General features: G+C 35.3%; 1 protein-coding gene across 9 annotated transcripts in view; it reads right to left on the bottom strand.

Moving 5' to 3' along the window:
* CYRIA (CYFIP related Rac1 interactor A) overlaps positions 1 to 17,177 on the bottom strand; it is a 58,737-nt gene that overhangs the window by 17,447 nt on the left and 24,113 nt on the right. For 3 of the 9 annotated variants that reach the window (XM_052809494.1, XM_052809499.1, XM_052809496.1), the window contains exon 4: positions 3,299 to 3,378. The exons of 1 other annotated variant lie outside the window; for it this stretch is intronic. In XM_052809494.1, the coding sequence (XP_052665454.1) occupies positions 3,299 to 3,371 (73 nt within the window). In that variant the 5' untranslated portion in view covers positions 3,372 to 3,378. Of the gene's footprint in view, positions 1 to 3,298; positions 3,379 to 3,566; positions 3,647 to 5,473; positions 5,926 to 17,177 lie in introns of those variants that run through there. 5 more of the 9 variants (XM_052809493.1, XM_052809502.1, XM_052809498.1 and 2 more) reach the window with 5 other exon arrangements.

Genomic DNA, 17,177 nt, shown 5'->3' with positions numbered 1-17,177 from the left:
TTAAAATAGCTATCTAAAAAAACCCCCAAACAACTGGGAGGTGAAATTTTGAAACTTACTTCTTCTTATTCTCCTTTCATGATTCTTTCCCATTTTCAAATATAGCACAAGGGCAGAATTTGAAAGAAAACACAACTTTGAATTAGGTGAAAAAATTTAATTTTTCTACGCGTTTCTGTTTCTACCTGCCCATTTTTCAAGACTTCAAGAATTGCATAGAAGAGATGCACTGGAGGGACTAAGGCTAAATATGAAAAAATCAGGTTGGTGAAAAACATGTAAGAGAAAAGTGAGCATGCAACTGATGAAAAGCAACTTGTAATTAAATGTATTTTAAAACAAACAAAAACCATAATGGCATTTTTCAGAAGGTGCAATACAAGATTGTCCTCCTCAAATTTTTCATCAAAACAGAATTCTGCCCTGGAGAACAATAATTCACAGGAAAATAAATTTATTTTTGTTGCATGGAACAACTCATCCTTACAACACACTGCCTATAAAATGTGTATTAATTAAGGAGGATAAGGGAAAACAATAAAATAAAAACCTACTATGGTGACCTTACTGTGTAGCTTCATGACTGACCTAAGATATCTAAATCTGTACAACTGCTTGCCATCCTCTCCTGCATTTCTGTTCCCATTCACATGCCACTGCTGGGGCTCCTCCAACGATGGCATCATCCACATCACCCTGACCTGACTGGAAGAGTAGTTAGTAGGTGGGGGAGAGAGGTAAGGTGGTAGTTTGGTGGGGTTTTTTTTGAACAGGTAGTTCTTAGCAAGTTCATTTTCCCACATAGCTATCATTCACAATGGGTGCAATCCTGTGTACATTTCAACTCTAGCATAAGAATCTGAGACTATGTGGCAAAGCATCACCCATGGGATGACCTCCTTGGAGCAGCACAGATTAAATTGACTGTCAAATGAAGTTAACACCCTAATGTCCTTTTCCCACTTTCTTTACATACACACTTGTATTACTTCTGACCAACATCAGCCCATAAAGCCTCTGACTTTTGAAGCATGGAGACAGATTGTATTTGTTCTACTCCTGCATACAAGGCAAAAAGCTGTTTGTTTTTTTAAGCAATGTTTGTGTTGCACATTGTATGCATAGCATGCACACACCCTCCTTTCAGGTACAATACATACCAAATGAAGAGCAGCAAAAAAAAAAAAAAAACAGGGCAGGAGAATCCAAAAACTCTGTAAACATTTCGGAAGTAGTGCTGACAGATTTACTTTGAGATTTCAGCTTACGGCTAATGAAAAAGTGTACAAAAACTAGAAAGCAATATGCTGATGCAAATGAAATACAGTAAACACATCAACTCAACATACCCCTCATCCTCTGAATGGCCAACTGTAGTGACCATTTTCATCCACAAACTCAAACTGAAAACTAAGGCCACAGAAAGTCATACGTCCAGTGAGCATGCAAGCAGGCTCTTACCTATGTCCACTAAGAGCGTCTTTTTACACTGTACGATGGCTAATTAAAGGAGACCAACGCACATAACTACAGGCATCTTCAGTCACATCCCTTTGACACAATACAGATTTTGTGCCATAAAAACTCCAGGACTTTATTTCACAAGTAAAACATTTTAACCTTTCGCTCAGGAGCATCAAACTCACTGAAATTTGGAGATGATAGTTTTGGTCCTCTCTAGGTAGATGTGCCTGACTAGCATGGCCACGTACTTGCACTAACCACTGGTCACCTCCTGTGGGAGCGGGTGCTTGGCAATGCACTTTTGCAAAAAAAACCCCCTTTGCTGCCAAGGCAATAAAACATGTATTTTCTCCTCTCACCACCACCTCCACTCCACCAAGGCTTCCCACTGCCAGACCACCCGTTTCCTGTCAAATCTGCAGCCTGGGTCAGGAGTACTTTCTCACCATCCAGGACATGATGGGGCTGATTAAACCTGGAGGCTCAGAGGAGCTGAAAACCTTCACGATAGCTTGGCAAAGCCACAGAGTGCTACTGAAGCCTTCGGAAGTTTGATAGAAAAAAATTACGTGGTGGTTTGGATAAAGGTTTGACATCCCAGGTTTACAATAAAATTCTTAAATGATATAGACAGAAGAGAAAAAGGGATACACGGCTTGCAGTACCTTCTCCTAAACCCAAACTAACCAATTAACTTTTTTTCATTATTTAAAACTGATTCTTCATAATGAGGTAAATAAGATATAGATGAGAAGATTAACATGTGTGCAAAGTTATAGTCATACACTCTAGCTCTCATCCAAGAAAGCATGTTTGAACAATTGCAGTAGATGTAAGTATGTGTTTAAATGACTTTTTGAACCAGTGCTTCAGAGTGCATACACACATACAGTCTCGTATCACGTCACTAACATTTTTCAGAAAAATACTTCAGGAATAAATGATTCAAGAAAGCTATTTCAAGGTGATAAAATGTGTGTCTCATCACCTGAAATTGTCTTTTAAACCATGCTTCAAAGTTATTTTAAAAACACTGGCTTCCCTCAAAACTTTTCTGGGTTTGTTTTTGGGGTTTTGTTGGTTTTTTTTTTTTTAGAACAAAGGTATTAAGAGACAAAACATCACACACTGTTAGCATTTTAAATAAAAACCATTTCACATAAGTAGTGAAGTAAGATTAAACCCATATTTAAGGATTTGATGACCAGTTTTCAAGACAATGTCTAGAAGTACATGCAGGGAAACTGTAACCAGCAAAAGTGAAATATCTTTGAATCAGATATAGATATGACAAGGAAATTAGAATGTGAATCACTGTTTTGCAAACTGATAACCATGCAATTAAGAGAGATGCAATCAAGCACATACACTTTGACCACTTCACTACTTTTTAGAAATAATAATAATCCCAGTTAAATCATCACTGAACAAGGCAAAAATAGTGCCACCTTCACTGCTTTTATTTTTTCAGCTTTTTATTTCCAGTATATATTTCCATTCAAGGAAGCAACATAAAGAAATCTTTTTTTAACCCTGATTTGTTAAAGAAAGCTGAGGCCAAGTTCATTTGTATGTAAATTTAACAATGGCTCATAAATGTTTTGAAATTAATTAAAGGTAAGGCTTTACTTGCATATCTATCTTTCTGCCTCTACTCAGAATGAATTTAAGTAATTTTGTATGGTTTTATAAATATCAAAAAGCAATATTTAACTGAAGTGTAATTTGATTTGTTTGCAAATCCCTTTTGAATTGCTTTATGATGCGTAAGCGCATGCAGTTTATTAGGAAATAATAAGCAAAGAAGGCAAGCCAGGCAAGAAGCTTTGCTCACTTTCAAAGTCAAGGAAAAAATTTGGCCCCTGATCAAGCTCTGTGCAAGTGAGAACTTTTAAAAGATTTCCCATTTGGTTCCTGAAAAATAGAAAAGGAAGAGAAAAGGAGTCCTGAGTGAACAAATGATTTTAGAGACAAGGACTTGGACAGATTGGTTGTGCTGGAAAATACACACTGCAAGCAATCAGATTTTAAAAGTTTTTCCTCAGTTCGCTGCTAAGTCAGGGAAAAGATTCTCTCATTGTCTTGTAATTGTTTGAACTTACTTTCAAAATCCAGGAAAAAATGTGGATAGTTTTCAATTTCCCTGGTAAGGACCTTAAGAAGATTACCCATCCCAGCAAACCTAGTAAATGCAACAAAATCATAAACAGTTATATACGTAAACTTAGAATACTACAACTAAGGGCTTGACACAGTCTGCATCATGTATTAAACATCTTGGCAAGTTCTGGACCATGAGAAACATTTTGATGGTCAATTGTGTGATATTTATGCATGGGGACAGAAAGAGTAAGACCTTGGATAAATACAGAAATAATTCTATTCAACAAATTGGAATTTAAACATCAGTATAGCATCACGGAGTACAAACAGATATTTATGAGTTTATTTATTGAGCAAGAGAAACAAACTCAGAACTATATCTGTATTTGTAAATCCTCTAAATTGTTGGACTCAGTATTACTGAATACCAGTCCAGAGTAAAAAATGAGGTCTTAATCCTTGGTTTGGATTCTTTAGCATAAATCCCTGTTATTTCATGAAAGTAACTCAATTTAATGAAAAAAATAATCTAATTTTTCTAATCAGTAAGGTTTTATAAAATATTACTATAAAAATCTATCAGAAAGAAAAGGTAAAAAGCTTGTTCTTTTTAACTTTTAAAAATGTATGGATGCATTTAAAAAAAAAAAAAGAGGAGGTTCAAATTCTATCTTTTTATCTGTTATTCCTATCTTTTATCATCTCGGAAGCCTTTGCATTTCAAGTTATTCCCCCCCCCCAACCAAAAAGTGAATTCTTAAAAAAGCAAGTCTCTATGGAAGACAAAAAGGAAGGAAGATTTGAAGAAAAGTTTTTTACCAGTACAGTCCTTAGGAAGATACATTATTCTAAAACTATGTAAAAGTACAGCTTTCTTGAGCAAACTTAAAACTTTTTTCTCAGAAGAGAGAAAAATTAAACCATGAAAAGCACATATAAGGATAAAGAGGTCTGCCTGGAGGTAGTAGAAAAATGTAATTTTAGATTTAGAACTCAGATTGAAAAGTGATTTTTGCCTCATAGATAAATATTCTCAGTTCTCTAAACCACGGCTCTTGGGGGGCTCACATCTGATGCTCATCTATTTTTCAGTTTAACTCTTTTCCCACTTAAGAAATCAGACCACAAAAAACTTATTCTAAGCATGTACATGGCTAATATTCCATATGAGGAGACAAAGTCTTTTTCAAATTCTCCCCCAAGCATTACAGAAGAAAAAGCATCACCAACCCTAATTTCTATATGCATATAAGGGATATATTCTATAGCAGGAAAACCTAGGAAGGCAATGTGAGGCTTGGAGATTTCAAAGCACCCATAGTCATTCCATAAAATGACACAAATTTAATCAATAATCCGTTCAGAGCATGCAGCTTCATGTAAACCAGGTTTTTGTTAAACAAATGGCTTTGTTATGCATTAGCTACTTCAAAATTTTCTCTCCAGAACAAATCCAGTGAGCAGACTGTCAAGCCCTTTACAGTTAGCAACATCTTGCATATACAATATTAAAACATGAAGAAACATTCTCCATTATTCATAAAGTTACATTCATTTATATGCAGGAAAAAAATTTAAAGTTTTACTTTCAGAACAAGTTCTGCACTGTATGAACTGAGTCTGACCTTCTGATTAGCCTACAGATGGGAAAAAACATGCAAACAGAGCAAAATAGATTTTATACAGCATTAAAACTTGTACCTTCAATAATTTAACATTTTCATCACCCTGGTATAATACATTTTATCAGCATCAGGTAAAAGGGAGAAGATAATGTGCATACACTTATTTTCCTTGTCACAACCTTGAAAGAAACAGTTTATATTATTATGAAATACTATCACAATCTAAATTACTGACTCAGTTTGGATTCTTCACTTTCAGCTTGTTTTAAGCCATATCTTACCTCATTGCCTTCAATCTTCAGAGAGTATCCAACCATTTCTTCTACTGCCAAAGTTAGCACTGCATCCAGAGACTGGTTTAGTTGGGAACATGCTTCGAACAGCAAGGGAGCCTTTTTGCCAAAAACCTGAGGATATGCTCCCTCATTTGCATTGAGTAGCTTAAGGTCATGTGCCTAAGCTCTGGTTTCTGATCCTTCTTACAGAAGTACAGCACATCACAGCTCTGGAGATTTCTGAGTATTTTTCCTGAACTTTTACTATATTTCTTAGCTTGTTTTTCATTTTATTCCCCTCTCCTTCAATCCCTGTGTAGAAACTGATTCAGCTATTTAGGTCACAAGTACGAAACAAGAACCCTGTCACAAACTTCATACCCGTTTTCATGGTCAGCCTGCATTTTCCAATGCTCTCAAAGGCACTGGTTTGACACATCAACCCAAACCCCAGTGATACTCAACATCAACATCTAGAAGACACGGTTCAGGCAGCTGCTAAACACGCTTTACTTCTTTATGATTGGAAATAATTTCTTTATAGTTTCCTAAAAAACAAAACTAAAAGCAAGACCTAGTTCCAAGAAACTTTCACTTTAAACTATAACTCATCATTCAACACTAAGTTTTTACCTCCTTAAGAGGCCAAGCTTCACCTTAATGGAAGTGCTAATAAACATAATTCCTTGTCCCGAACTGAATTATTTTATTCTATATAGCTTGCTGCTTCCCAGTACTTGGATCTTCCAAACTGTCTTTCCCTGAAAATTCTAATAATGTATTCCAAACCTCAGGAACTGTAAGCTACTTCCAGGAGGATTTTTAACGAGATTTCAAAGTAACTAATGACATAAATTCTAAGCAGGTCAGTATGTATACTGTGGTTGCAACAGAAATGCAAATAAACAGCTGATGCACAGAAGCAAGTCAGAAAGGTTTAACCTAAGAGCATAAAATTCCATTTAATTAAACTGGAAAGCATTTTATTATACTTACTATAAAGTTAGTTTAAATGTTGAAATGAGACTCAATGCATATATAAAAATATTGCTGTTGAAGCACTCCTGAATTATAGTGTCCAAATCTCTTAAAATTCCAACTTTTAACAGTATGCTTTAAAAATGATGACATGTTGACATGACAATGATGTTTGCACTTTCATGTTTTCTACTGTTTTCCAAACCATTAAAGCTTATCCTAAGATATTATATAAGCATATAGAAAGCACTTCCTAAGCTACTGTTGACAGTTTAAAGCTCATTAAGCAATTTTTGAGGCTCAACATGTAATTAGTGGCACACAGACACAAATAAACCATAAAAACAGTAATGAACAAGAAGGTACATTTAACATTTTGCGTTTCATATACCATTATCCAGTGGCATACCTAAAAATGTTGAGCTTTAAACAAAATAACACAAGCTAGTTTTCTAACACATCACTTTGTTCCTAAAATTTCATTAATTTAGTTTTGACATTCTAGAGGCATTATCTAGGGTGGGAAAATAAATTCCTTCTCCCCCACTAAACCAATCAGTTTCTTTTTGAATTGTGGTAAATAAAATACTACCCCCCCAAAACAAATCAAAATGCAGCCCTTCAAATCTGCCATAGATTTTATACACATATACTGAAAATATACTGAAATATCTATTTATTATATACTGAAATCCAGTTTTGAAAATTTAGCAAGTATTATCAACTAAATGTTGCATGTCCAAAGCTAGTATCATGTTATTTAACTCTTCTTTAAAATCTTTGTTTACACACTGTTTTAAGAGATTACATAATTTTGAAGTGTGGAGTTTTTTAAATGATAGCTATAGTACTATATAAATTGCTAGAGAAGTACTAATTTATTTCTTCTTCCTTTATAGGACTAACTTAATGAGTACCAGCTCAAAACCATCAGCATCACTGTAGCCACACTGAAGGTAGAACAGACAGACAAAGCATTTAAACCTCATGTTAGTGAAAAAGGACAAATTCACCAGCTCAACCCTTTCCTGCTCATCAGTACTCCTTTGCCAGATACTACTTCCTAAATCTGCCTGCTTACATAAACGTAGTCTAACAGGCTTTTGTCAAACTGAGCTGTATCAGCAAATGGCTACTGCTTAAACTCATTTAGATCACCCAAACGAAGTGGGGCCGGGAGTGTTCTCATGAGCAGTTCCATTAGGAATTTCAGGAGAAAGAGGCTCCCAAGTTCAGGAGTGGCAATGAATGATTAGGAATTGTAACTTCTAATGGCACACCTACATGGGTAAAGACAGCATCCAGTCTGCAGTCTGAGGGAACTATATTGTACTAAGCATATTAGCATCATTAAAGCAGTGGAACTGACCTCACTATGTGAATAATTAACTGTGGTTTCAAAAAAACACCAGCATCAAAAGCAAGATTCCAAATCGTTGTGATATTCACCTATAAAGTTTGTTGAGGTGCTTGTAAGGAAACAGAAGAAGTGCAAGACTCAGAAAACAGTTTTATTCTATTAAGGAATAAAATAAAAATTAACAAAGATTAAAAAATGCAGAAGTTTCTTAATGATAATCAACTTTGTTTTCTGAAGGAAATCCTGTATCACTGTTTTTTGTTTGGGAGAGGAAGGAAGATATAAAAGATCATTTTTAATTGCATTTGCCAAATCCACTACCCATATTTCTGCTTTTTTCCTATGCAATAAACATATTAAACCCACCTAATCTCTTCAAGTATTTGTGTAAGACTAACTCCAAGAAACCTAGAATGCTGCAGTGCTGGGAGTCACGCACAGAGTGAAGGTACAGGCAGGACTGGAGCACTTTCTCATGGGTGCCCCACACACACATCCCCTACCTTGCCCTTTCACCATCAGCACCTGAAGGAGTTCTGCAAGGCTCAGGCAACAGAACGGGTTTTATCGTAAGTCAGAAACTGGGAATATTATTGCTGTGAAAAGTGCAGTGCTGAAGTCAGGAATCGTCAAGGAAGCATTTTGGTTTACGTTCACAGCAATGCCATAAAATCACTGGAGATAGGGGTGGGGTCATCTAGATCCCAAACCAGGAATGGCAGCAGCTCTGTCATTCTGCACAGATGTTTGTCTAATCTATTCTTAAAGCTCTTCAAAAAGCTCTTTAAGCTCAATCATGATAGTTCATGTTTTATTACACCTGACCAGTCTCACTGCCCTTCTCTCTCCCCCTTCTCAGTGGGTCACTCAACTCTAGGTACAGTGCTCCAAATGCATCCAAGTATTGTGCCAGATATAATGCAGGAATTGTGTCTTGCAGAAAACTGTGCTTTACACATGCCTCAAATATTATCTGCATAGTTTTATTTTACCCATTGCTTTCCCTTCTGCATTTTGGCAATTCATTAGTCGTGCTTCTATACAGCACCTTATATCTATCCCCATCAAACTCCACAGTAGGGGTTTTTTTTAATCATCTCTCCGATTTTCTTACTGTTAAGAATATTTTCATGGATATGGTAGTATCATTATCTTCAGTTGTTTTACCAGTAAATGTCTAAATTTTATAAACTGTAGTTGCATTGATGAAGAGAAATATAACAACTGATGTTTAATAGTCTCAGTTGTGCAAATAGATGTTAGTTTTGAAAAGTGGTATTATTCCTCTATGGACTTTATTTCAGAAATAAGCATAAGACTGTATTGTTATACTAAGAAAAAAAATTAAGAAAAAAAATGTAAAAATAGTCATACATTTGTGTTTGTGATGCTGATTGCAAAAAAAACCCCGAAGATATTTCACCACGAAGTACCCACAGTATTGTCTAGCAAAGCACAGATAAGGGAAAAACACACCCAAGTTTCTTCAGAGGGCAAACTATATTCATTTTCCAGAAAAAAATCAAATTATCCCCAATGTTGGCCTGTAAATACTGTATTTATAAGATTCTTATAAGTAACATACTTGCAAAACAAGATGCACCAAGAAGCAATTTACGCACACAAGCGCAGAAGAAACAGTGCCACACATTCCTTAGGCAGGTGAAGCATAAACAGACAAAAAAAACCCCAACAAAACTGAAACCCAAAAAACAGATGTAAAGAAGTGAGAAGTGGAATAAGAGAAGAAAGTTGCTCAAGGTGAAAGTAACCCAAGATAAAAGAATCATTCCTGCTTTGAACAATTATTTTATTACAGTTCCTAGATAAGCAACACTTTAAGCCAAGAACTTTTGCTGTTAACTGATACGCAGATTGCAGGACACAAAACCTACAAAAAAGGGGAGGCAAGTCAAAGGGAGTCAATAAATGGTTTGTAATGACAAATACATTTTTCACTAATCATAAAATGTTAAAAGAGCTGGCCAACAATATGAGTACCTGTAGCCCCAAGGATTAAAGAGCTTGGCTCGTGGTTTCAATAAAATCAAAAGGTTAAAAAAAAAAAAAAAAAAAAAAAAGGATTACCTCAGATGAACTTATAACTTATTCAAGGGGGGGATTTTTCTATATGCCAACCCTCACACCTGAACATACTTTGAACAGAAGTCCTATATATTTTCAAAGTGCATAATGTCAGAAGAGCCATTATAAAAGGATAAAAACCAGGCAACCAAAATATCTGGATTCTGATTCATAGGTCATAATAAAAAAAAACCAAAACAAAACCAAACCCCAACAGAAAAATGTAGAATGGAAGCCAATTAAGTAATTAGAATAAAATTATATTTGAAATTAAGAAAACACTTGCACTTTGATCCTTCCACCTGAGTGTATAGTAACTACAGTAACCTAGCTTGAATATGGCATCGCATGCACAGATGCTTATACTCAAAACAGGGACAGAATTTCCACATACACAATAAATGGAGCCTCTATCAATTGATGCTGTTAGGTAAGCAAAGCAGGATACTAATGTTTACCCAAATGATACACAGTAGAGAGATACCTTTAACAGAAACAGAACAGGTTTGGTTAGTTCAAGTGTTTCTTCCTTCAAAACAAAACCACTTCATTTTTTTGCAGGTGGGGTTTGGCTTAGTTCTTCTGAACTCTTGTAAGAGAAGAGCAGTCACATCACCCTCTTCTGCTTAAAATTTCCTTGTCCTTGTCTTCTCTCACCAAAATCATGATGACAAAGGAAATAAACCACCTTAGAACACACTTAATTTTGGAAATCTGGATTTGGGCATTTGACAAGGTATCTGGTTTCAACATTTTTGGATATAATGAGTGAAAAATCTATTACTGATCATAAACAGATACAGAGTCAGAAACAGGACTTTCAGATGAAAAAATCAGAAACAGAAAAACATGTTGCTGCTCCTTTCTGCCTGTGAATGACCACCAATTATTCAGCCTTCTGACTACGCCATACAGAATATTTTGTACTATGCTCACAGAAAATCCAGTGCAAGTGTCTGAAAAAACCAAGACGAAAACTCTCATATTCTAGTTCTTCGTACAACTATGGTAAAGACTTTCCTCAGAGCAATTTTATTTTCAAGGTATTTCTTGTGCCAGTTGATAATGGGAATAAGTCTTTGCATGTTAACTTTATTCTTTATCTATTTTACTACTCTTTTTAATACATAAATGCCAAAACAGCACATCTAATCTCCATCAAGCCAGACATAAATCCTACAGTGACTGGATTTCTTACTGCGTATTTGCTAGTGATCTGCTCTGAATGTGTCAGTATGTAGGACATAATGCATTTTGCCAGCTAAATTTGTATTTCTGGTTTGGAGGGTAATAATCTATAAGATATGGATCTGACGCAGTCTTTACAAGTACTCTTTTCTGGAAAAGCGGAGAGAAGTCAAACACTATCTTAAAATACTAAACAGACAGTTCTGATCAAAGAAACATATTGACATTACTGGAATTAAGATAGCTGTGGCTGACTATATGTATCAATAGCTCAAGATTTGATGAATTAAAGATTAAATGTGGATCTTTGTAGGGGTTAGTTGTTATTAGTTTAAAATACTTCCAGTTGTGTAATACTGGTCTTATTAAATATCTTATTACACAAAATAAGAAAACTTGCTGACCAATTTGCATTGGAGTTCCACTAGGAAAAAAAAAAATTATTCAAAAAACCACTGTAAATAGACCGAAGGACAATATATACTTTTTTTTTTTTAATTTAAAATTTCAGAAAAAGGTAAAAGAAAAAAAAAAAAGAAGTCTCTGGGTGAGAGTAAAGGAGGAAAGAATAGGTATCATCCCAAGACAGCAATTTGAGAGATCACCTAATCCCCAAAAGGTTGTAAAGGAAGGTTTTGCTGAACTGTGGAGGCATGTAACAGAATTGGGCAAGAAGCTTCAGGAGGGTTCATTAACCATGCATCTGTACAAGCTCCTGGAGTGATAAATGTTCTTTCTAGAACACAGAGGAGTTTACCAGAGGAATGGCTATTTTAGACTTGTTTGATACTTATGGGGAGAATTAACTGAATATAAGGATGGAAATACAGAAGTTAATTAAAAACAGCAGAGGTTACTTAAACAAGGAGAAAACAGCAAACTAAAGATCATGATTTCAAAAAAGCAGTTTCAGTAATCTCAGATATCTGGAAGAATAGGTTTCTTGGAAAGTTGATTTAAGGGATAAGGGATTGCAGGAAACTCGACAGTTAAGAAAATACACAACAGGTTACTCCAATGGACAAAACAGAGACTTAGAAATCAATATGCCTGTATAAGCATACGGAAGAATTGAAGGAAGTGAAGAAATATATAAAAGAGGGAGCTTTGACAAATGACTGGAGATGAGAAAAAAGGAAATGCTATTTAGTACCATAAATTTGCTGCAACACTGAAAATCTGCAAAAGTAGTTGTCAGTAGTTTACTGGCAAAAGAGAGGATGGTATTTTTAAATAGTATCTGGTATCTGTTGTATAGATCTGGTTTTGTTCAATACTTTTAATTAGTGACAGCCAGAGAAAAAGAAAATACACTTTTAAAATATGCACTAAGCTAGAAGGGAATTAAAATATTCTGGAAAATAGGATCATAATTCAAAATCACTTTGATAAACTGCAGATACTATCCAGAAGAAATTAAGTAAATACAAATGTAAAATACTCAACGAAAAAAACAAATCAATCTCACAAATGCAGATGGACTGGTAAGCAGAAAGATTGAGGAAAAAATACTTAATCATTATACTGGAGTATAAATTAAACATAAAGCAGGTTAGAAAGCTGTTAAACTCCAGAATTTTTCAGATTGCTCTCACAGTCAAGGGACAAGAGGACTGAATATTGAACAAGAACAGATCTTCTCCAAAACACTAGTCTAACCTGTAATTATGCAGGAGTTACAGAAAAGCATAAATTCCAATAAAACTCCTCTTTTTTCTTAATTAGCTTTGCATCATTTTTTAATCTCTTCTGATATTATTTCATGAACTCCTATTCTTTCACATTAGACACTCAATTCATTAAAAAGTACAGGGGCAGACTGGGTCCATGGCATTTTTCTGCAAAACAGCTTGCCTTGACAATTGCATTTAGTTAACAGGCAAGCACATTAGCCCTCTTAATGATGTAAACATAAATGAGATTATTTTGCATTGTGCCTAATACTTTAAGAAGCACATTCCATAGTAAATCTATTTCCAAGCAATGTGTTTTACTTACACAGAAAGCCAAACAAGGTTTTGTGCCCCAACACAAGCTGCAAAAAAACTTTGCAATTTTTTTTTTGGTATATTAACAAGTCTGCTATCTGCCTAAGATGACAAATAAGGAGGAGTACTATGGGTGGTGCTGAATTACAACCATCCTTTTAATTAAAAATTAGGTTTCTTGTCAGTGTACATGAAAATTCAAATAACGTACTGACCCTGACAGGCTCTGCAGTAATTAATTCAAATCACTACTGGAAGCTATTCCTAGTTTAGCAATGAAATTTGCACAATAACTTTTTATTAGGACAATAAAACTGATGCACAGTAGTGACTTTATATCCTACTCCTACTCTGCTATAAAATCTATTTTTAGCTAATTGACAAATTCAGATGGCAATTAATCACAAACCCATTGATGACGCAGTTTGCTCCCTTCCCCACTGCAAGATGCAGAAGCCTATAGAGGCCCATTATACAAAGAAAACGGAATATTGTTCAACCATGCGAGCAAAGTTAAACCTATGCACAAAAGCGGACACTGTACAGTTGTTTTGCAACCCTACAATGCTGCTGGGTGGATTTCCTGCCAAGGAGACCCACGAAGCCAGCAGAGGAGCCTGCGGACATGCACTCAGCCGGCACGGGCGGGGTGGGGCGGGGCAGGGTGGGGCCGGGCATTTGGCCACCCAGGCTGGCACCACGCAGGACTGTCAAAGGACAGGCCAGAGGTGCTGACACAAAGCACAGGAAAATCCACGCTCTACGTAAAACCTGGTTGACTCACCTGAAACGCTCGCTGCCTTTACACCCAAGGAAAAGGCCACGACTAGAGCTAACCGTTGGTTCGTATTTGCACTCGGTCATTGGTGCTACCTCACTTCTGCAGGAGATGCATACACCAAACTGAGTTTCTGCAGGGACTACAGCTCCAGTTATCAGTGGATGACTTTCTCCTCTACTCTTGCTTTTCAAACTGAAGCCAAACTAATCCAGACAATATTTTAATAACCACATTTCAGAACAAGGACTGATATTAGAAAAAAATTATATTGCTTTCCCTTTCCTCCCACTGAAACTCAGAATTTAGTTTAAAAGTAACTGTGACTGCATCTAAAATTATGAAAACTGACATTTCTACTCAAAAGGTAAACAGCATACAGCTGACCAGGTGTAGCAGGGAGTGAAGTCCCAAGGCTGGTGAGCGTTCTTAGCAGGGCATTCCAGCCCAGCATCTAACACACGCTGCATCAGCCCCTGGCAGCAGTCCTGTTTTCTCCATGTGAACAGAAATACCATTTTTATTTACACTTGTTCAAGAAGTTTTGATTAGCATTACTTCTTTTGAAGTTAAGAAGCAGACCAAAAGTTGAGAAGGAAGAAATCTGGTTTTCCTTTTGTAGTCTCTGACTAAAAACCAGATACACAGGATGAGATATGCTAACTTCAAAATGCCAGCTATCTGCAATCAAAAATGGAGGGAGGTAGTTACATCCAAGATTTTCTTATTGCCTTTGTTGAATACTCCTGTTTGAAAGGCAAAAGATGCCTTTTAGAGCTAGAAAGTATAGAAGAGACACTACATTTAGAGCTTTATTTTTGCATAAAAACGATCCAAGAACCTTGTTTCATTTGCAATTTTAACTAACTCTCCATTCACACTTCCAAGTAACATAAGTCACATGGAAAAGAAATACACCCTTGTAAAGGCAACATTCATTAGTTTCCAAGAAAATTTCAAATTATAAACAACTATTTAAATAGTTAATTTAAAAATATTTTTAGAACGTTGCTGAAAAACTTAAACTACACATGCACACACACAAATGCACATAACGTACGTACATACACAGAGACTTGCAAATGAGCATGTTTAACCAAGAACTGAGAATTAGTTGCCTGTTACAGGAAAAAAATAGATACATGAAGATGAAAACTGTAAGAAAATCAAGATTAAAATAATTTACTTAACCAAACCTTTCTGTTTGCTGACTCAAAGGCATCTACTCTAGCTATCCAGAGACACAAGCTGTTGTACAACAGCACAGTGTACAGAGGTACGGGGAGGAAGAATGCCTGTGTGATTTCAGCAATAATGGAGTCTTAAAACTCGGGTTCCTCTTTGCTCATGACTTAGATGATGTGAATTCTCTGGAGGATAGGATGAGGCAGAAAAAACCCTCAATTATTCCCAATTTCATGATAAACAAATGGAAGATAGAGATTTTCTGAAAAATATTGTTACTTAAGCCAACAGAAGTCTTTGTATTGTCTTTCAATCTTCATCATTGATACAACCAGCCTGTAATACAGCACTGAAACATGTCTGGAAATTGAATTATGCTTTCTTCCTTCTCCTCTGAGCCAATCTTTTTTTTAGTTGCAATTTATTCAACTGACTTACTAATAGAAACAGCGCAACTGAAAATTTCAGAAAAGCCTGAGAGATCAAGTAAAAAAATGCTCAGTGATCGAAGATTATCAGGGTTGATGGAAAGTAATGGAAATTTACTTAGGGAAAAAAAAGTTCAAAGAACACAGTTTAAAGACTGGAATGGAAAGCAAAGACCTAAATCAATATATGTTTCAACAGCGCAAAAAACCTTTGCCATAAAAAAAGCCATTAACTGCAGAGGATAGTATTCTTTTATTATACAATGGATTTTTTTGATACACTGATATTAGAAAAAAATATACATATATACACAATATAAACTATATATATATGTATATATACATTGGTCTCAGATAAAAAGTTTGAATTTTTATATATTTAAATTTTACATCAAATACACCAAGATATTAATACTACCATCCAAACTACATAGCAAAAAAAGAGTCTTTATGAAAAGAATATATTCAGGAAGTAGTAATTGTAAATTACAGTGATGGAATAGACATCAGGCGTGTCTCACCTTTCTGATCTTCCAAAGCAGAATTATTTGAGGTCTACAAAAGTCCAACTAATGCAGGACCCAGTCCAGTCCTATACTCCCCTTTTGTGTATGCTCTCCACACTGTCATCCAAGAAAAGGCACTAACTACTTTCAGTCAGGTCCTTTTCAACTCAATTCCTGAAGAATCGGCTTGTTCTAGTTCAGAGTTTGCCCAGTCACTATCTTCCAACCATAAGGGCTAAAACGAAGCATTGCCTGAAACACCAAAATTATAACCAGACTACCAATTAAATTTCATTAACCTAAAGAACCAGTGCAAGGAAGACCAAGACTGTAGATTAATCTTTTCAATCAAATCAAATATGCAAATAAGAAGATCCTTATTTTCCTAGAAGACAGTTAAAATTACGTAATAAATGATTCCTACATTTTAATACATTTCATCCAGAAACTGGATATCATAAACTTCCTAAAATGGGGTTGATAATAAAAGGTTCCTTGAACACATGCTATGATCAGCATATTCTAGCCAGGAGGAAAACTCAGATATAAATCAACATAGCTGTCTGCCACCTGATTTGGTTTTGAAAAAAGGCTGCAGTTAAGGCTGTTATCCACTAAGTGGCATTATCAACTCAAACACCTGAATTTGACAAAAAATAATCATAGCACCATGCATTTTAACCTCCTACAAGCAAATTGATGGAAAACATTTTCTTTGGATTATTCATTTTATTCAAGTTTGTCATAAATTTAGGCATTATTCCAAACAGTCAAATGTATTAGTAAACCAGCATTACCAATTTACTTTTCATATCAAGACATTTGCAAATATTTAGCAGGATGGTCAGGTTAGAAATAAAACTATTGTGACAGACACATTAAACAAAGCAACCAAAATACTGCAGTAATATGAGCTCAAATTAGACACATAAAGGTATAATAAGGTATTTTAAAAGTAGCTGGGTTTTCAGAAGTGCTATACTTCAACAATTCTAGTATTGCCTGTTGTGAAGTGTGAAAGTACCAAGTCACACCACATATTTACTTTACTTTAGAGAAAACACTTTAAAAAAAAGTAAATTATTAGATAGACTGATGCTACAAGGTATTAAAAAATTACAGTAATTGGGAAAGCAAGAAAAGTACTATATTTCACTAATTATTTAAGGATTAGTTTTCAAAATGTTACTTAAGGATTAATGACTGTAAATATA

Source organism: Harpia harpyja, chromosome 15 (assembly GCF_026419915.1).
Source record: "Harpia harpyja isolate bHarHar1 chromosome 15, bHarHar1 primary haplotype, whole genome shotgun sequence".
In the NCBI taxonomy this organism is placed as follows: Eukaryota; Metazoa; Chordata; class Aves; order Accipitriformes; family Accipitridae; genus Harpia; species Harpia harpyja.
This window is presented reverse-complemented; position numbering and strand designations above follow the sequence as displayed.